The following is a 23,260-nucleotide window of genomic DNA, read 5'->3' on the forward strand; positions in this document are numbered from 1 at the left end:
ATTTGTTTAGTAACTTGCAATTAATTATAATTTTTGACATTAAGAATCCCCTTTTCAATTAAATACGAAAAAAATTAATTTTGCCGCATGTATTATTATTATTATATACATTTTTCTTTAGTAGCTATCATAAGAGTTAGGATTTTTCTTAAGGAATAATTTTCCGTATATAATTATTTCAAAGGTTTGGATTGTAATGTAGATGCAGGCCCGACAACAGGGTATGATTCCCCCTGGGCCCGGAGTTCCCGAAGGAGGTCGTATTTTCCAAACAATTAAGTGAATAGTTAAAAATTAGAATGTTTTTGATAGGGGATTAATTCGAACATTTATTTAAACGTTGTGATTACCGATAAAGGAACGTTTTCTCGCTTTCATAGATTGTCACGAAAAAACCGGCAAAGCTATTGCCGATTTAATTTGCAATACATTGGAAGATTGCCGCGGACAGGGCTACAATAATGGTAGTAATACTTGTATGAGCGGGGAACATGAAGGAGCGCAAAATCACTTCCAACGTTAAAATAAGTTAGGAGTTATTTCGCCCTGTGGTGCTCACACTTTGAATTTGGTTGAAGACGTCTTGACTGAATATTTTCAGTAGCAAACCACCAAAATACTCAATTCACTTCACCTTCTTTCTAATATATTGTAAGATGGTTTTTCAGAATCGTGGCCGTCAAGCCATTTGCGAAACATCTTCCCCGATTGATAAACGTTTTGAAAGAAGTTAAAAACTCAACCCTACAGCAGAAACTCGTTGAGACATTGATGGAATTATCAAATATAATATATGAACAAATTTTAGTGCGTTTTGATGACCTCCGCATAGTTTAAAATCTGTTAGTCAATCAATGAAAGAAACTTGGTTTTTCCATCGACGCTAGAAAGTTAGAAATATAGAAAGCCTTTTGTGGATTTGCAATTTCTACCTATATGAAGAAGTGGATGGAAATTGCAGTACAGAAATTGAATTAAAAAGAAATCGGTCTCATTTCTGTGGCCGTTAATTTTATGAAAAAAGAAGATCTTAAAAAAAATTGGCAAAAAAGTATTCCGTTGATGTATTTGATAAGTTATCCTATGAAGCTATTCACCTCAGATAGGTTTACGATGCAGATTTTGAAACCCGTCTTACTCCCTACAACTTATGTTATTAAATGCAATCAATTCTTAAAAATTAGGAAAACTTTACCAAAATATTTGCATCGCTTTGAGAATATTTTGAACTTTACCCGTTTCTGTTGCAAGTGGTAAACGTTCGTTTAGTGCTTTAGCAAGGATCAAATATTTAAATAGATTTTAGGACTAGTTACTTTGTATTATTGACGTATTCGCTCACTTCTAAGTTCCAAATAATTGAAGATCGGATGATCTTAAAATGAATATTCTAAAACTTAATCATGATGGCCAGCAGATTTCAAAAGAACCGTCTTTTTATTAATTAGATCGAAAATTAAATGTTTGAATGAGATGTTTCTGTCTTCTTGTTAACTATCAAGTATTGCTATCCCAATACTCATATATTCCAGTATAATATGAAAAAATATTTTTGACTGAACTGATTTATACATTACGGTATTGATTTTCAATATTGTACAAAACAAATTTGTTCCACGCAACATTAACAAGAAATCAAGTTTAGTACAGATTTGATGAGACCATAAAGCACTTTAGTAGCGTTTTAATAGAAATATTTAATTCGAATCAAATTACCTTAATGATATTTACTTTATTAAAAGCTCAGTCCTTAGTATTTATGTATTTTTATATAACAAAGATTATTATTCTAAAATATTTTCAGACCCAGAGTATTTTTAAAGAACATGAACCAGAACACATATAAAGACATATCTAGGAAAGAAAGAAATACACTCGATTTCAACAAATTTTATGAAGAATATTGTAAGAAATTTGAATTTTTCTCAATAATAAAGTACTATTATCATTTCATATTCAAAAGTATTCCCTCAAACAGGCAAAAATGTGGACTTTAGATTTCAAAATCGACAATCTACCAGATTTCTGCCTAAACGGCAACAATTTGAGCGGAGTATTAAAGATCCCCATATTCAAGTGAATGATAAACTACGTATGACAGAATCAATAGAACCACGTGATATGCAAACAGGAAAAAAGTTGATTAAGTTCTCACAAGAAATGGAACCTTCATTGCTAGTAAAGACCGATCTCTTTCCATTACTATTGTCTTCTGACAAAGCATTTATCGAAAATTCCAAACAAAAAAGAAGCTTTGCTCATAATGATGATTTAACAGAAATAAATCCATGGTATAAGAACGACTACGATTACGATTTCATAGAATATCCTAAATCTACATCAGACTCAAAGTCTCGGAATATAGAAGAAGATGAACAACCTTGTTCTTCATGTGGGGGCAAGAATAAGAAACCTCCCTCAAAAACTGACAGCAATGTAATGACCAGGAATAATAAATGTAATTGCAAAGGATATCAACATGAATGTCTTTGTAGCTCGCGGAAAGTGTCACGTTCAATATACGATACTTGGTAAGTTTTATACATTACATGAAATGACTTCAGTAAGATTCAGTTACTCCAATTACCAGGTATTCAGTATTCAACATGAGTGCGCCCTTGCCGTTCCTAACAACGAAATTGAGAATATTCCGCAAAAGGAGAAATATTTGGTTCAAAACTGCACCATCAATAACGTATTTATTTCATTTTTAAACAATAATTTTATATTTACAGTGAAATTTTTTATCTATTCTGTTGCATGTTGCACTAAAGCTCTCTATATTTATAAGTACATACCCATAAATACATATCCAATTACATAGTACATTTGTGTGTCTATTTGCGCATTTTCTGCCTAAATGTTGTTTCTAACGCCACATCTCCAGAGGCAATGTTAAATTGCTAACCACCTGTCGAATACATTGCCATTAAGGTTGGCAATGTTATTGTGCGGGCATTTACTATCATGAAATATTCATTCTCGAAATGGCGTCGGCTAGATATGTTCAAACCGATATAGCGCATCTTTGACCACTTAAACCGTTTAAAAATTTTATGAGAATGACAAAAATTTATGTGGAGGATGAAAAATGTCTTTCAATATGTCTTTCGCACAAAATCAAACATTCGCGTAAGTGGCAAAAAAAACGTAGACGCACCATCATCGGCCAATAATATTCAAGCGAACTCGCGGCTTATTTTCTAAGTATTTCGTATTACAATGACAACAAATTCATTCATAAGGAACGTGCGTCTGCTTCAAAGCAAAGTGCGTTCATTCATAACTCTGTGCCGCGCTATTTTTCTGTGCGCCTGGTAAACCACATTTGGTTTTCATATAGAATTCCTACCGCAAATGCGCGAATATAAAAATTAATGAAATTGAATTTGAATGGCTTCAGTAAAATTGAAGAATCAGCAAAATTTCAATTTTACAATTTGTATCACTGAAAATCCTACCATTCCCCTCGAATTTATATGTTGCCCACAAGCTGCTTCCTCACAACATTTGCTAACAATCAGAAATTAAAGAATTTGTCTGATGATCCCTTCAGAGAGGAGAATTGGCAACATGACCTATTAGCGAGTTAAAATAATATTTTAATTTTAATCATATCATGCACTATATATGGCATTAAATTAAAAAATGTATATGAAATTGGCATTTATATGAAATCATTAACTACTTCTATATACTCTAAGCACACTGCATATAGTACTTTTATATGTTTACTTATTATCATTATTACATAGTTTGTCGATTTTGTCCATTTTATCTAAATACGACGCTATGAAATGCAGACCAATCGGTAACCGCAATATTTCAAAAGAACATAAGTCAACTTTCAATAGCAAACCACTGCAAAAAGGACAAACGAGACAACATAGCCGACCGACATTGTCGTAAAATTGTCGGTTCAAACAAATTTTGTCAATTCCGAGACGATGCGGCGTCAATATGTATGAGAGCTCATATGTATTGTATATTTGTCGACAAAGTCGTCATTTGGTTTTTTTCAACAACACAATGTCCGCGCGAACTCGCCGTTATTTCGTTGGCTTGCCTCCATGCACAGAGGCGTGTCAAGTGACGGCTCATAATATATTAATATGTTGCTTAATTTGTATTGAAAAATACTAATGCATTAATGACTTATTTTCGTAATATAATTAATATATACGTAAAAATATAAATACAAATAAATTCATATCTACAATCGTTTTTAAAATAAATTCGATTAATAAAAACTAACTGAAATAATTATGTGGCAGTGCGCCCCTGACCACTTCTTGTTTGCGATCGTTCAACTTGCTTCTCGCAAAAAGTGTGGACAAAACTAATTGCTTGTGCGGGGCAAGAAGCAAGCATAAGCGTACGTGTTTTTAAAAATGTATGTGTGATGATCACATTTGTGTAAATACGCTATTGTATAAGCCTACAAGTAGCCAAAGAATCAGCTGTTTTCCTATGTGTGTAAAACAGCCGTGATCACCTGATCGAATCTGATTTTTTTTTGACACAGAGATGTAAATGAAAGGCTTGTTTGTGAACATGTATTTGTAATGAAGAATACTAATGAAAACTTTCAAGAATATTTTCGAAACAAAAGATTATTATATATTTATTGCTTTTCCTCACAACCTCTGAGCTTGCAATATAGGTGCGTTACCGATCATTTTTGGGTGTTCGGTTCCCCAGGAGATCTATATTCACCCATATAATATATACAGTTCTAAAACAATCTACTTTTTATAACAATTGTATCTCGAAAAGATAAATACATAAAATCAGGTACATGAATCAGGTTCATGAATATTAATTATTTGAATTGAACAAAAAAGAAATAAATATAAAAAATGAGGTACAATTCAGGAACAATAACAATAATCAAAACAATCTACTAAGTAATAAATAATATTCACAAAATATTCTAAATCACCGTTACACAATAATATATTTGATAAAATTGGAAACATTTAATAATATTTCAATACAAAAAATGATAATTTAAATAATACTATGTAAATTTAATCTTTAGGAATTAAAACAACCCAAAAATATTTGAATATGGAATAAAAACATTCTTAAAGTTATAAATTTTAAAACAAACACGACAACACACTAGAGGAGATTTCTGTCCTTTGGACGTTTTAGTAGTAGAATAGTGGTTGGCAACCCGTACCAAGTGTGATTTTAGTAGAATTTTCGAGGCAACCCGTACCAAGTGGGATATTTTTGCGTGTGTTTAGTGAAAATCTTAGGATTAGTTACTTGTAGATTTATACAATGAAATACGCATAAATACGGGAATATGCAATAAACCCAAACATATGAACATATTTTCCTGATATATTTTAATTATATCTGGAAGTAAAATATGCCATTAAAGTAATTGAATTATGATATGCTTAGATTCCAATTAATAAAATAAAAAAATTAAATAAAATTTAATTTACATGAGTTTTAGGATTCGAACTTATATGCTCGTATTTGGATTGAGCTTAACTCCTTCACGCTTACGACCTAAGCCACCACAAAAGTGGAAACGCGGCCGCTTAGCCACCGTTTTATTGTTATCCTTTGCTCAAAAAGCAATTGCTCACGCAACGCACATACATAAGTTGGAAAACTAGCATATTAAATGTTTATTTTATTATAAACTCTGGGGTTTTTACCGGTAATACAGATTTTTAATTCAGAAGGCTTTTCATAATTATAAATTTGTCATATCAATTGAAAACATAAATCTAAATAGGTATGCGCAACGATTTTTCATTTAGGAATATTCGTTGTGTCTATTTATAGCATTTCGCATATTGTGTGGTGTATTTTTCTTTTTCGAAGTTATATTTTTCGATGTTTCCTCCTCTATAATTACAAATTAGTACTCAAAAAGATTTCATTAAACATTTGCTCCTTCTCTATTCATTTACGTTCTCTGCTACGACAATTGCTCATAGATGAGATGCGAACATACACCTGTGTCTACTCTTATTTTTGGAAATAAGCAATACGAATTTTGATGTATTTGAAGATGATAGAAGAAGACTAAACAAAAGCAAACAAAATTATAACCAAAGCAACATCCCATTTCCCAGAGTTTCCAACCTCTCTCACATAAATTCAAATAGAGTAAATGGTAACGAGTTTCAACATTTTGCCCAACCTAGTATAAATCGATTTTTTGACTATTCTCATGGCAATAACTATCGAGGATATACCCTATCACATACTAACCCAAATCACTTTTATTACTCAAATCCAAATGAATGGAATTATTATCCAGAAATGAATACATCTTTAAATTCTCCTGATAGTTATACGAACAGAAATTATTTTATTGCGTGTTAGTATAGTAGTAATACCAATATGTACCTAAAATAAATTCGCAACAAATAAGAAGGCAAAATGAAATTAATTCGAATCAATCTGGAATAAAGCGATACGGCGCTCCTCAACCAATGGAATTTGAGCAGTCAAATTTTCAATTAGAAGCCTCGGAGGATTGCCCACGATCGAAGGTAAATTTATGAAGTTCTTGATAGATACGGGGTCTTCTGTCAGTTTAATTAAGTTCCAAGTTCTTAGTAGTAGAATCATTGAAATTGAACCAATATTACTACAGCTACAGGAAAAGTATTACTTAAACAGATTCAAAAAGTTTTCGACAATTGCCATAACCACAAATTTACTTTTTACTTTTATAATTTTTCCGATAATTACGACGGATTAATAGGTTAGAATGCACTTCGTCAGCTCAACTCTAAGATCGATTTAAAAAATAATACAATTAGTTTACAAGGACATATATACAAATTTTTCAACAATTTTAAAAATTATACACACTAACTTACTAACCGAGTTGAATGTTACTGATGACAAATTTACTGCCAAATTTAGACTCAACCATTTAAATAATGAAGAATCGCAAAAATTTAAAAAATTTCTGAGGAAACACAAAATTTTATTTTACAAAGAAGGTGAGAAACTTACATTCACTCACAAAATTAAACACAAAATTAAAACTATTCATGAAGATCCCATCTATGTTAAATCTTATAGATACCCAGAAGTACATGAAATGGAAGTAAATAAACAGATAAAAGATATGCTAGAACAAAAACTAATTTGCCACAGTACTTTTCCTTATTGTGCACCGGTATTGGTGGTGCCTAAAAAGCTAGATGCTTCAGATAAAGAAAAATGGAGATTCGTTGTAGATTACCGCAAGTTAAATAATATCACTGTGGATGACAAGTACCCCATTCCAAATATGGACGAGATACTTGACAAGTTAGGTAAATGTCTATACTTCACGACAATTGATTTGGCGCAAAGATTCCACCAAATAGAAATGGATCCTATAGATAGACAAAAAACCGCTCAAAATGGCCACTTCGAATTTTTGAGAATGCCATTCGGTTTGAAAAATGCACCAGCCACTTTCCAAAGGCTGATGAATACAGTTTTGGAAGGTCTAATTAGGAAAGATTGATTGATGGTTTATTTAGATGGCATAGTAGTTTTCAGTACATCTCTGCAAGAGCACATCGAATCGCTCGATAATGTGTTTCAAAGATTAGTTGAAGCGGATCTAAAAGTACAGCCGGAGAAAAGCGAATTTTTAAATTAAGAAACCGAGTTTCTTGGCCACGTTATTACCCCTACTGGCATAAAACCAAATCCAAATATAGTCGTGGCAATTTTAAATTATCCAATTCCCAAAACGGAAAAGGATATAAAACAATTTTAGGGTTTAGCGGGATTTTACCGTAAATTTATTCAAAATTTTTCAAAAATAACAAATCCTTCAACGAATTGCTTAAAGAAAGGCAATGATAAAGAATTTATCAGAGCCATATAAACTATTAAGTTATTAATAACAAAAGAGCCGATCCTGGCGTATCCAAATTAAAAGAAGTTATTTACGTTAACGACAGACGCCTCTAATATAGCATTAGGAGCAGTGTTAAGCCAAAATGGGCATCCGATCTGTTTCGCCAGCCGTACACTTAATGAACATGAGTTGAATTATTCGGCAACAGAAAATAGCTCTTGGCAATGGTATGGGCTACGAAGTACTTTAGACCGTATTTAGAAATTCTTAATAAATAGTGATTATCGCCCTCTGCAATGGTTACATAATTTAAAAGAGCCAAATACAAAACTGCAGCGGTGGAAGATTAGGCTGAATGAATACGATTTTGATATTAAATACATTCCAGGTAAAGAACATAATGTTGCCGATGCGCTATCTCGAGTCTGAATTGAAGAATGTAACGTTAATGAAGAAACTGCTTCGAATGCAGCCACAATCCATTCCGCTGACGAAGACTCCGGCGAGTTTATTAGAATTGCCGAAAGGCTATTGAACGTATTCCAAAACCAACTTACGCTAATAAGATCTAACCAAAATTGTACTAACACATGCAAAATATTTTCTAACAATCTTACTACTATATTTTATACGGAACTAACAACTGAATATATAAAGGACTTAATTAAAACTCATTTGTTAAACAAAAATACAACAATACTTATGACCGATGACGACGACTTTGTACAATTTCAAAACATTTATAAAACTCTGATTACTTCAAACAGGTTTAAAATTTACCGAACCATGAAGGAATTAGAAAATATTGAAGATTATTCTGCCTTCAAATCAAAAATATTAGAAATTCACCTCGAAGGACTGCATCAAGGAATTGAAAAAGTAGCAACCTGTTTCAAGCAAAAATATTATTACCCTAATTACCTTAAAAAGATAACTAAAGAAATTAATGAATGTGAGTTATGCAACCATTGAAAAAACGACCACATCTCGAACAAATTACCATTTAAAGTACGCCTCCTGTGTATGAGACTCGAGAACAGTTTGTAGTAGACTTTTGGAAATGGGATGATGAAAATTATTTACAGATTTTTAATTTTATGGGACCTCCGAAGACATTTAAAATAGACCAGGACCAAGGTATCAATAATCTTAGCATAAAGCAGTGGTGTGAACAATTGAATACAAGTAAAGCAGTCGAAGTCACAACTGGGAAAACTGCTAATGGTGACATTGAGCGGTTTCATAAAACAATGAATGAAAAATTGCGAATTATTTGTAGTTCTGGAGATAAAGAGCTGAAATACCTTCCACTACAAGTGAATGTCCGTATAATATATTTTTTAATAGAAAACATCCAAAAACCAATCCCCAATTAATTAAAAGAAGAAGGATAAATAACATACTTGTAAATCAAAACCGACAAGAATAAGAAATATATACGAATTTTGTTAGCGCCGAAACCTCTAGGAAAAGATTGGATAAGATTAGTAACCCTTATAAAAAAGTACGGCTTGTTCAAACCGAATCTGATGGGGAACATCATGTAGTAAAGTTTAAAAACAGGAAAGTAGGAAAATATAAAAGCCAATTTAAAAGAAAGAAAAAATATGTATAACTGATTTATGTTTATAATTTATATTTTTGCGTATTTTTTAAAAAATAAAAAGAAAAAAAAACCAAATGGGTTAAAGCATTTAGTAATAGTATTGAGAACTATATGAATCTGTTAATTTTTTTTTTAATTCTACACATTTTGTAAATAATAAAAACAAAAAATGCAATGAGGACATTGCAATATTTTTAGATGGGAGGAGTGGCATTGCTACACTCACTCAAATAATAAATATCTCTAATACGCTCTTATACGTTATGAGTAACAAAAAATCAAGATAACCTTCGGTAGAAGTTGTTATCGAGAGTTTAGTTCAGTTCTTAAGCAAACATTGAAATGTTATAATGTAAATTAAGTATTAAATTGTTAATAAATATAAATAAAATTAAATCCTATAGTTTAAAAGTATTACTTACATATACATATATTTTTATATGGTCTCCGACGTCTCTTTCAAAATAGGTGTTCCAAACTTCGTGTGCACTTAATTTAAATAAACGCACTTTTTGGCAAATCTAACTGTACCTTTCCATGTCCCAAGCAAACTTTTTTCTCATTTAGATATATAATTTTTTTTAACATGGTTACAACTTTCAAGAAATTCCCATTTGCTTATACTGTACTAAGTACGAAGTGACATTGTCATTTTGTCGCGCACCTTATTTTGGGCTAATAATTTTATTTGATATATAGCAAATTGGGGTCTTTCTATTGGTTGTAATCGCTGCACACCATAACTGCTCCAACACCGAAATTACGCGCGAATCTTTCCTTCTTCTTCTTACGTTTGTCGTGCTAATACATTTGGGATCCATCTGGACCATCCAAATTAAATTTTCTCTCATCAGAAAATACTCTTTCTCCCTCCTACCTCTATCCTCCACCTCTTTCCCTTAAAATTGGTATTTTTCAGCAAATGTCAATCTAGCTTGCTTGTGCCAAGCGTCAATTTCGGCTTAGAAACTCGGTTTGTATATTTCAATTTGGCTTTGAGGCTCAAAATTTGTTGAATTCGATACTTCTAAATCAAAGCTTCGTAAAATTTTCGCGGGACTATTAGATTTATTGACAGTTAGGGTTTTTTCCACCACGCTTCTTATGCCCATATTATTTTTGAAGGCGAAGAAAGTTTATGAAGTTAATGGTTTTGCTTTTATTTAGTTTCGACGCTACAAATAAATTATTGACTTGTATATTTCGTTTAAATAAAGTTATGAGCAAATGAAAAATAAAATCTGAGAGAACTCATCTCAACGTTTTAACGTTAAATAACTGTGTTTGATCTTATAAATATTTTGCATGTGCCAACAAATTAACTAATATTCAAAAAGAAGTCGTAGTTAGCTTCAAATAAATACCGTTATCAAGTGCAGCTATCACTACCTAGTAGACATATTTGTAATATATCGTTCCCCATTCGTATAGTTAGAACAACCATATTGTTTATGTTGATCTTATAATTATTTCGCTAGGTGTATCTCATTCGAAGATGAGTTTAATGATCAGGATAATGAGACGAGTTGAATTCGGAGTGACTGTCTGTCTGTCCATCTGTGAAAGCGATAACTTGAGGGAAAATAAAGATATCTTGAATAAATTTGGTACACTGTGAGGACGAATTCGTAACTAAGCAGTAAATGAAGATACGGAACTCAAATTTGGCACAACGAATCCCAATAAAGAGAGGCATGTGCGGTTTGAAAATTTTTAAAAAGTGGACGTGGCTCCGCCCCTAATAAGTTTAACCCAAATTTGCACCGGACAAATTTTTTCAACCCTTCTTGCGATGGTGTGAAAATAGGTGAAATCGGATGATAATTCCGCCCACTTCCCATATAACGGTTTGGTTAAAACTACTAAACGTGTGATAAATTAATAACTGAACCCGTCAGAAATATTAAATTTTAAATCCAAAACGGCTCAAGGGTACTTTTTTGGAGGTCAAAATTAGATGATGGCCGTGGCACGACAACTTTTCGGTGAAATCACGTGTCTCGGGTCCTACTTAACCGATTTCAAGTTCCCACCATGACATTTTTCCTATGTTGCATATTTTTCCATATAACGCCTTTGAAGTGTGCCCTTTTATGACCAAAAATTGTCCAAACCGAGCCAAAACTCTTGATTAAACTGTGAAGACTGTTGATTAAAGATGGCCTCTTCTGGAAGAGTGATGCCTTCAAGCCAGCGGTCCAGTTGTTGGCAGTAGAGGGCCGAATTGAGCGTTTGGCCATAGGGGAGTAGCTCGTAGTAGATGATTCGTTGCCAATCCCACCAAACACACAGCAAAACCTTCCTGGCCGTCAATCCGGTCTTGGCCACCGTCTGGGCCGCTTCCCCGAGCTTTGACCACGACCGTTTGTGCTCGATGTTGTTGTAAGTGACCTATTTTTCATCGCCAGTCACAATCCGCTTCAGAAACGGGTCGATTTTGTTGCGATTCAGCAGCGATTCGCAGATGGAAACTCGGTTCATCATGTTTTTTTGCGTTAGTTCGTGTGGCACCCAAACATCGAGCTTCTTTTTGAATCCAAGGTTATGCAAATGGTTCCAAACGGTTTTCTGTCTTATCTTTAGTTCCTCAGCAATTAAATAAGTGCTCACGTGACGGTCTGTTTCCACTATTTTCATGATTTTATCTCAATTTTCGACGACAGGCCTTCCGACGCGTGTTGCATCTTTGACATCGAAATTACCGGAACGAAACCACTTTTGTGCTACACGTTTATTTACAGTATCGGGCCCATAAACTAAATAAATGTTTTCAGCCGCTCTGGCTGCTTTTTCGCTTTGATCGAAGAAAAATTTTAAAATATAGTGAATTTTCTCTTTGTTGGTGTCCATCTTTGACGAGCGCTCACAACGAACTGAGTAAATCAATCGAAAAACTGTCAAAGACAAACTTTTAGCGCGAAGAAACACGTTTTCAGCGCCGTATAGTATGATGCAACACGTAACACTAATACTATGGACAATAACGCCATCTCTTAGATAAAAACCGAACGAACTTTTTACTTTACCTAATATAAGGTATTATTTGTTTGCTCTTACTTCGGCGGTAATTAAAAAGCAGTTACAAAATTATATATTGTGTCTATATAAATTATACACTATTTATACAATATGTAAGAAGAGTGATTATTGATACTAAATGATAAATTCCAGAAGTTGCACAATCATATCGAGATGCATTTAATATAATATATAAAGAGACGCTACACCAATCATACATAAAAGAATAGCCGACACCCTCAACTTGTTAAAGAGTACAACACCAAAGTATCATAAAGTACATAACTTAATTTAATAGGAAAGAAAAACTACTAAGACTAAAGAGAGCTTTTGCACAAGAAATAAAGAAGATGTGGAATCAAAATGATGGTAAGATAATACCCAGGAAGTCACGACTACCCCCAGCTCCCAAGCAGTGTTGCCAGAACTTTTTGCGAAAAAAGTTTTAACACCCCAAAAAAAGGCTAAAAAAAACGCTAATTCAATATTTGTTTAAGGCTAAAAAAGCTAAAAACGTTTAAAGCTATAGTTATAATTATAATTCAACATTTATACTCATTGTGTACTCGTTCTTAACAATAAATCAATAAATATAAAAAATATGTCATATAATAAAAACGAAACGTAACAATTTCAAATACGAGTCTATTTTCAAGAAACAATGTAAAACTAATGTTGTATTTTACATATTATTCATACTTAGGCTTGTATAAGTTAATGCAAACATTAATTACAAAATAAATACAAAATGCAATTCAGTAATTGTCACGTTATGCAAACGTTTACGAAAAGACTTTACAAATAATTTTGCTTTCAATTTTTCCGAGAAATATAATTTCTCAAATGTCTTCATATACTTACGAAAAGACTTTACAAATAATTTTGCTTTCGATTTTTCCGAGAAAAATACTTTCTCAAAAGTCTTCATAATCGAGTACAACAACTCTACAAATGCTGACACTGCCACTTTTAGAACTAAGTAAAATAGAATATAAGGCAATTGAAGAATTGAAGGCAAATTGTAATTGTAGTCAGTATGATTTGGATAATAATAAAGTGCGGTCGTACTGACCGAAAAGAAACTGGTGTGTTTTTTTACTTCCTTCACAAAGGAAGGTATTAATTTGTATCACATATTGGCTCTTCTTCATCGTATGTATCAGAGTATACATTATTTGAATGAGATCATTTTTGATTTCGAAATCATGACAACACTTCAGACCATATCTTATAGACAATATTGCATTTAACATATTAACGCCAATTCATTTTCCTCTCTTTTGTTTTGACAATATTCATTGAACTAAAAATATGCTCAACATCAGCGTTATAGAGGGAAAAATAAAAAAGTCAAAAACCATATTACAAAAACAAACGAAATGATTTTCGCCTAGTGCATTTTTGAATTCTCGAACCTCTGCCCAAAATTCTACTGTTGAGTTTATGTTATCCCACTGGTATAAATGTGATTAACTCCTTTGCAATTCTATGGCACCTATTTTGTCAGCTTTATATTTACATTTTTCTTGTTCTAAATATTCGAAAGTATTTCGTTTAACACCATTTAATTCATTATGAAGTCAAAATTTTCTGATGGTACGACAATATGAGGGTAAAGACTTGAAAGAAGAATTTTCAATTCATTAAAAATCTTCATTGGGTCTTTGGGTGGGTTACTTTCAAAAAGTTTATTCATCTTTTAAACATCTTGTAATATGGAACTCAAGATATAAAGATCAGCTAAATGTGTATGTATCAAGGTCTGCCAACAGTTTTGCTTTATGCAACACTAGCTTTTGCCCGCGACTTCGTCCGAATAGTTTCTTCCGGCAGATTTTTGGTTCTTCCCACATAGCTCCCGTTCTTGCGGGATTTTCGGAATGGTCGAGCTCCCGCAGAATTTTCAGGATAAAACCTATGTTTTTTTTTCGAGTTCCAAACTATATCTGTACAATTTTTAAAGTAAATTTAATTATTTTAAAGAACTTCTGCATATACTACATTTTTTGTTTTATTATCTTGTGGCAGAAGAACATATTGATTTTCGCCACAACCCGATCTTGATAACGCGACATATAACTGGCCGTGCGAAAAACAGTCTTGGCGTAAATCGATCCCAACGTGTTTGAATGTTTGCCCCTGTGATTTATTTATTGTGACTGCGAAAGATAATTTAAGCGGAAATTGTATTATTTTAAAATTGAAAGGTAAGTCGTTGGGTATCATTGGGATGCGGGGTATGAGGACTGTTTGACCAACTGCTGGACCAGTCAAAACTATTGCAACGATGACGTTATTGCGCAGAAATTTTACTTGAAGTCGGGTCCCGTTGCATAAATTTGGTGGTTTGAGATTTCTTAGTAAAATTATTGGGGCACCTATTTTTAACTTAAGAGAATGTGGAGGAAGGCCGCTTGGGTTCAAGGAATTGAGGAACTCCTGTGGGTAATGAACTACATCTTCTTGATCCATCACGGTATCAATGGATGTGTAGGTTACAATATCTCCTGGGAGTTTACTCAAAATGATATCATTTATTTCGTCAACGCTACTATTTCTTGCCGCCAATATTGCTATTTGACACATCCATTGATGGTCCTTGTTTTCTATTTGGCTGATGTCAGGGTATACCTTTGTTACTAATTCCTCGATGTAACCCACTTTTACTCCTAAATCTCAATCAATTTCAATTTTATTATTAGAATGAGGTATTTTCCCGTCTCCTACAGAAAGTAATTTTGAAGGGAAAGTTATACCACCTTCCCCCAAATGTGCTCTCATATTTTTCGATAATTTTAAAATATTTACAAATTTCCATAATGGAGAACTTTTAAAGCAAGCCTTCACAATGTCTGCTCTAGTTCCCCTTACTATTACCGGTAAAGTTTGGCGAAAGTCCCCAGCAAACATAACAGTAATCCCACCCATGATTTTATCACAGCTTCTAAGATCTCTAAGAGTTCTGTCTAGAGCTTCTACGTGAGCTCTATGTATCATGGTACATTCGTCCCAGATTATTAGACTGACGTCTTGTAAACTTTTCCCCAAAGGGCCATTTTTGCGTATAGAGCACACGCTAGCTTTCTCTAAAGACAGTTAGGGGCAGTTTAAAAGTGGAATGAGCTGTGCGTCCACCTGCTAATAAGGTTGCAGCAATACCTGACGACGCTACTGCCAAGGCTAGCTTTCCTAGAGACCTTACTTTTGCTAATATAAGATTAGTGATAAACTAATGTCTTGGCGGTCCCACCGGGTGCATCCAAAAAGAAAATTCTTCCTTCATTAAAACGAACACTTTTCATGACACAATTATACGTTGTCACCTGGTCATTAACTAATCTTGGTTCATTTTGTGTGATATACTCATTTAATTCATTAATGTTAAATGGTTTTCGCAACGCTACTTCTAACGGGTCAGATGGTTGGCAAAATATAAGGATAGTGGTAAATAATTCTCTTAATTTTGTAGCTGGCTCAGATATGATAGCATCGGACATGGTATTTTGCCAATGTTCATCTCCCTCCAGTAAACCTAGTTCCTTGCAAGCGCCTTGGTACGTTTGGAAAATAACACCATTCACGGTTCTTAGATGTTGAAATGACATTGGACCGTGAACATATTGCAATAACATTCTTAAATAAAAACATTCAGTTTGAGTTAGATGAATGTTATAAACACGGCCTAAAGTTGTGTCTTTTTTTACACCGGGATATCCCTCAACATTTTGCCCGCGTCTTCTTCTAGAAAATGAATTTCTTTGCCAAACGTAATACTGGGGAACTTCGTGATATAAAAGGGTTTTTGCAAAATCGTCGCTTTTGCAGAGATCAAAGAATGCTGTAAGTGTCGTTGATGAGGGATTGTTCACACGATCTTGGAGATTTTCATTATTATAAAAATATACTCTTTGTCCATTTTCCAAATGAACGGCTAAATGAACTACTGCCGGAAAACGTTTATGAATAGAAAATTGGAAAATTCTCCAAAACGCCTCCGAGGAACTCTGGAGACCTGCGTCTGTAGGTTGGATAACCGTCATCTCCCGTTTGTGTTTCCGAAATAAAATGCCTAGGGAACTTTTTAGAACAAACGTTTTCTTTCATACATGGAGATGTAGGATTATGAAATCCGCAAGGACCATGTATCATATTTTTTATGACAATATTATGAAGAATCGGATCTTGTTGTATGTCAGGTATTTCAGCCGATATTATTGCATCTATAGAATCTGGTTGAACTTTGTTAGGCAGCCACAATAAAATGTGGGCGTGAGGTAAACCTCTTTTTTGCCATTCTACACTGTAAACAAAGCCTTTCGATGGGCCAAAAATATTTTTCTTCGTTAATAGGTCTATCATTTTCTTGAGTTTTAAATGAAATACCCTAGAAATTAAATCATGTCTATCATAAGAATGTTGATTGGGCAATAACTCACTTTTTATTTCTGGCCATTCGGGGTTACATGTAAATGTAATGAAGAGGTCAGGTCTTCCAAATTTCCTGACATATGTCATGGCATCTTGACTTTTTTCATTCATGAATCTGGGGGATCCTGTAAATGACGACGGCAATATAACGTGCTGGCCAATATTAGAAGCGTTTATATGTCCATCATTTACGACGGCATCTCTTAAATGAATGTACTCTTCTGCTCTCAATTTTTTTTGATTTATTTTGATGAAGTCTAGCCTCTCAGAGATCATTTTTGCCGCCATATCAACACAATATTGGTTGAATAATCCTTTGAAATAATGTATACTGTTAAAGTCATTTATTCTCACCATGAATCTAAATGCATAAAACTGCATACATGAAACAGTTTTAGATGTAGCCGTAGTATTCTGCTGTGGAATATTTATACAGTATCCGTCGTTTCCAAAGGGAAACAGTAAGGGATATTGAAGCGGGTATAAAGATCTATGAGTTTCAAAAACTCGTTGAAGTACACCATCTCTCGCAGTCAATACAATATCACGGGGACCTTTGTCTTCATCTATCATAAGAACAGCTACTTCATCTACTACCGGCGCATTATACCGACCTCAATGCTCATTAGGAGGTTTTACATCAGCATGAATGATAAGTTTTAAAACATTCGGTGGTCTATTTTCTAGATTGTACTTAAAACTTTGAATATACGTACTTATTATGATCATGAAGATATGTTTGGAGAACGTCGATAAGATCGATTTGCAAGCTTGGGTTTAAATTTGAGCGCAAGGATACCTGATCCTGATCTGCATGGGAAACAAAATATATTTGCAGGAATTCGAGTTGCGCCCCTGCAGCTGGAAGTAAGTCACCGATTAAATGATAAACTTGCCCTTGGACTTTAAAAGTGGTCATAAAGTTTCCCTCACGAATTTCTTTGGCACCAAATGAAGTCATCTGAAATAATGTATTATATTGTCTTGAGTGATTTAAGAAATGCTTAGATGATGGATGTGAGCCTGATATCAGTTCCTTTAAAACGAATGTTGGTTCCGGAATTATATTATATCAGCGCTTGATTCCCAATCGCGGTTAACCAATGTTCGGGCATTCTGTGAGGCCAAACGTTGAGAACGTTCAGCACTCGATTCCCGATCGCGGTTAGCCAATGTTCGCGCATTCTGTGAAGCCAAACGTTGAGAACGATCAGCACTTGATTCCCGTTGCCGGTTCGCCAAAGTTCGGAAATTTTGTGAGGCTAAACGCTGCGAACGTTCAACGCTTGATTCCCTTGCACGGTTTTGTTCAGTAATTGCTCGTTGTGTAGCCAACCTGTGCATATTTTCATCCTCAGTTTCATTGCTGCGCAAAACTCGCAGCCGCTTTGCAGTAGCAGTCTGCCGAGAAAGCTGAGTTCTTTTTCTCGGCATTATAGTGATGAAGAAAAAACGTAGAAAATGAAAACTTAACTAAAGCGTATCTCGTAATAAAAAAAAAGAAACTTAAGATTAATAATTAGGAACCTAATTACTTTTATTTTTAACGATTATGTCAAAAGAACAACCGTAAAATGAAAATAAGGTAAACGAACTTTATGCTTAAGCTTAACCCTAATCTAATGAGAATAAATAGGTAGACCACACCTATTTACAGGTTTTATCTAAAGCAAAAAAAAATTAGAAACTAAATACGTTAAACTAAACCCTAATCTAATAAGAATAATTAAGTAGGCGACACCTATTTAGGTACCTACAGGTATTATGTACCACAAAAAAAAATATTAGAAACTAAATACTATTTTTAAAACAAACAATACTATACTTATAGAAAACACATACTTATAAATTAATAATCTAAATGAAAACAAAAAAGTGTTATTATTGTGTAACTAAATACTATCCTAAAACAAATAAAGTACCTACGATATAGAAAACAACTACAAAATGAAACTGTGTTTTAAAAGTAATATAACGATGATAATTATATCGCATAAACAAATTAGCGCTGCATTCAACCGTTCATTTCATTCGGAACCAATTTCGATGCATAAGAAAGTGCTAACTGAATGGAGTAATACACGTACGGGACTAAAACAATATTTGTATTATATGGCTTTAATAACGTAATTACGCCTCTGTTTATCCCTACCATAACACTAGATATTACAGTATAAGCCATAATGGTGCACTTTCATTTGTATGGTTAATTATTTTTCTATAAAACTCGTTTTTATTTGTTTTTATTTTAAGTAGCCTAAAATATTAAAAATAATTAATATAAAATAAATAAAAATAAAATACTATATGGAATTTTTCTGAATAAACGCAGAAACAAACTGAACCTATCCTACGCAATGAAAGAATTTTCAAGAAAACCAATACATACACACATTTAAAAATGGCAAAATAAACATCTTGGAACTAAACACAGTTACTGGCAGTAAAGCGCAATTATTTAGAAGTTAGGAGTGTGGAAACCGGCAAGAATATTAATGGCTAAATATATAAAGAAAATTAATAATTTTATGAAAATATTATAAACTCATCGCAATTGATAGTTCCCATTATTTTAAAAATATACTCAACATATAAAATACTTACAACAATTCAATAAAAAAAATCTGGTGTGCAATTTTCTCCAACATATGTATTTCTTTTGGTATCTTTTCACAGACTATATATGTAAGTACTTACACAGAGACATGGCCCCACCTCTCTAAAGCCTTAATACACATTCAACAACAACAATTTACATACACCAATATTTATGAAAATAAAGTATTTTAACGCGAATGTAAATATGTACATTACAAAGTTAAACAAAAAAAAATTTGTTTCTTGCCCCGGATATCTTAGCAAATTTTGATGGTTTTAATTGTCCAGATTACGATTTTACTCATGAAGATATTTTTATTGCATACAAGTATAACTAACTATCGATGAAATCGAAGACATATATATATTTCCTTCAATATGGAAACAGTCATTTATAATCCCTTTGCATAAAAGTCGATTTAGATCCAACATTGAAAACTATAGAGGTATCGCAAAACTATCAGTTATACCTAAACTTTTTGAAGCTATCATCACTGACCATATAACCTTTTCGATTTCTCCGTTAATTTCCTCATCTCAGCATGGATTTTGTAAAGGGAACTCGACTATATCAAGCTTACTTGAATTTGTAAACCATGTATCATTGGGTTTTAGGGAACATAAGCATACGGATGTTATATACACTGACTTCAGCAAAGCTTTCGATAAAGTAAATCTCTCGATTCTCATACATAAATTTAATCTGCTGGGCTTTCAGCCAAGATTCCTTCAATGGGTATCATCCTATCTTTATAATAGAACACAACTACTGATATTTGAGGATACACCTTCAGATACAATTAATGTTTCTTCTGGTGTTCCGCAAGGTAGTCATCTTGGCCCGATTCTGTTCTTGTTGTTTATTAACGATATCTCTTCAGTAATAGAATTCTCAATAATTTTATTATACGCTGACGATGTAAAGCTTTTTAAATCATACACTTCAACTGAGGAAAGGTGTCTGTTGCAAACAGACTTAAACAATTTGGTTGCATGGTGTGATAGAAATGATTTGCCATTGAATCTCAATAAATGTAAGATGATGTGCTTTTCCCGTAGATCTGTGCACCCCTCTTCTTATTATAATAAAACACCATATTCTAGAGCAAGTTTTAAACTATGTTGATTTGGGAGTTAATATGGACCCTAAGCTTAATTTCAGTCTTCATATTAATACCATGGTCTTGAAAGCAAAAGCTGTCCTCAGTTTTGTTAAACGTTGGTCTAAAGAATTTAGAGATCCGTATATTACTAAAACACTTTATACAGCTTTGGTTAGACCTATATTGGAATATGGCTCTGTGGTATGGAACCCTAGCTACCAAATCCATTCTGACAAGTTAGAGTCGGTTCAAAAATAGTTTTTACTTTTCGCCTTAGCGCATTTCCGATGGGATTCTAGGGTAAGTCTACCTCCATACACTAGTCGTTTAAAACTTATTAATCTACCTACACTTTCTAGTCGTAGGGAAATGCTTGGCATAATATTCTTAGTGAAACTTTTGAATGGAACTGTTTGCAGTTCTTTTCTCCTGTCTGAAATTAAATTTAATATCCCGGTTCGCCTTTCGAGGCAGTTTAGACCTTTACTGCTAAAATCCTGTAGATCAAATTTTGAACTAAACGAGCCATTCCGCCGTATATGTCATGATTTTAATTCTCATTCCAGCACATTTGACTTATCTGACTCACTTTTCAAAATTAAAAAGACTTTATTGTTTTCTCTTAATAAATGAAAATGTAACAATTTATTATATTGTAACTTTAGATCTTAGCTGTTGAAATTTTTGTTTCTGTAGCTGAGCAGTTTTAGATCTCAACACTTAAAAAACTCTCTTGCCTTTTCTGACTCGGCTAATTCCGCACGTATGCGGATTGCGTCGGTTGGGCGGGAGGAGGGTAATCGTTGGGTTATTATTATTATTTGTTTGTCACGTAGATAACGGTAAATTAGTCAAAACATAAAAATACATAGGATAAAAGTTAAAAAATAATGCATAGAGTTTAATATTTAAAGTAAATTAAATTAAAGTAAAAGGCATTGAATAAACTTAGTACTTTGTTGGACCACCTCGTGCTTCAATATCTATTATATTTATAGGCGGCGTGGTACAGATAAAACAAACATTTTCTTAATTTCAGATCATGCTCTCATTTTCAGAGCTTCTTTCAATTTATTTGCTTATTTGCTAGTTGAAGACGCATCAACTATTTTCCGTACCAATAGCTAACAAACATTCTGAATCGAAATCAAATCTTGTGATTGTGGCGGACTATAGAGAATAATACAACAGCCTTTAATTCATCAAACCCGCGGTATACTTAGGTTTGTTGTCTTGTTGGAATATTCAAGAACTTTCGAGATCCAAGCAATCCACCGAGGGCTGCATATGTTGCTCCAAAATACTTTTGTACACATATTTGGCGATAAACATTAGATGGCCGTCGGCATCTGCTCCAATCGCTCCCCAAACTATGACTTTGAATTTGGATACGTCAGTAAACAGAACTCTTCTCCAAAAGCATTCATCCTTTTATTTCTTTGCAAATCCATCATATGGAACTTATAGTATACCTATATAGCTTCAGCTATCTTCGGAGGACACATTTTTATATTCTTTGTTACTAATTTAAGTTTAGGTTTTTAAGTATTTATTGAGAATACCATATCTGGGCAGCCATTAAATGATGATTTTACTTACTTAAATTAAGTAAGACGAGGTAGAATTTCTAATAATATTGATACAGTTTGAAAATGTGCGAGATTGGACCATTACCATGCCACCCCATACAAAGCGTATGCTTAAAACTTCTAAAAATGCGCTAGCTGTCTAAATAAAAAAACAGAAAAATCTAATGCTTCAATTTTACCGTCAAGATACTATAGTACTAATTGCATTCAAGTGTTTAAAATATCGAAACCGAAAATATCATTTAATTTTTAATTATCCTAACACAAAACGGGATTCATGATAAGTGTCTTACATATAATATAATGTGACTTAGTGTTAAACATTTAACAAATCAACCCATATATTCCCCTAATCTCCATATACCCAATGCAATGATTTTCGTTGTTTGTTCTTTTTTATGGAAAACGAGGTTATTCTCATAAACAAGGACATTTCTCTCATTAAAAAAAAAGTAGTAGATGCGATTGAAAAAACATTTTATATTCTAAATCTGGTGGTAGGCTCTTTGGATCTACCATGTATTGTATATACGTAAGTTACCTTTTATATTTCGGGATTTGGCAATCCTTGTGTTGAAATCTGCCAACTTACAACTTTATCGTAAAGTTTTGAAATTTTGCTGTTATTCATATTCAGAAAGTTTTGACATAAAAACGCTATTTTTTAAATTAAATTAAATGGCGAACATTTTCGCGCGTTCTTTTTACAACTTTCGACGTGAATTAACTCAGCAACAGTGCATCGATGAACTTAATTTAATTTTTGTTAATGAAGCTCGATTAAGGAGCAGTACTTATCAATGGTATGGTGAATTCAATCGAGGTCTTAGAATACTCAAAGACGAATTGCGGGAAGGGCATCCAAAATCAGTTGTTGTTCCTGAAAATATTGATATTGTGCGCAAACTGATATTGCAAGATCGTAATGTGACCTATCGTGAAACAGAGACAAAAACCAGAGAACGTAAAGGAACGAGAAGGCGCAAATCGAATTTTGCATGATGCTCGATAGGACGGCTAACAGAACTGAAAAACACCGAGTAGGGAATTTACCATATTGTAATGTATTCGCTACTAT

General features: G+C 33.3%; 1 protein-coding gene across 4 annotated transcripts in view; it reads left to right on the forward strand.

Annotated features, from left to right (window-relative positions):
* LOC106622153 (uncharacterized) overlaps nt 1-23,260 on the forward strand; it is a 737,325-nt gene that overhangs the window by 154,618 nt on the left and 559,447 nt on the right. For 3 of the 4 annotated variants that reach the window (XM_070112913.1, XM_070112915.1, XM_070112914.1), the window contains exons 6-8: nt 1,805-1,905; nt 1,964-2,531; nt 2,591-2,695. In XM_070112913.1, coding sequence (XP_069969014.1) covers nt 1,805-1,905; nt 1,964-2,531; nt 2,591-2,695 — 774 coding nt within the window. The remainder of the gene's footprint in view (nt 1-1,804; nt 1,906-1,963; nt 2,532-2,590; nt 2,696-23,260) is intronic. The other variant, XM_070112916.1, reaches the window with a different exon arrangement.

The sequence above is a fragment of the Bactrocera oleae genome, chromosome 2, assembly GCF_042242935.1.
Source record: "Bactrocera oleae isolate idBacOlea1 chromosome 2, idBacOlea1, whole genome shotgun sequence".
In the NCBI taxonomy this organism is placed as follows: Eukaryota; Metazoa; Arthropoda; class Insecta; order Diptera; family Tephritidae; genus Bactrocera; species Bactrocera oleae.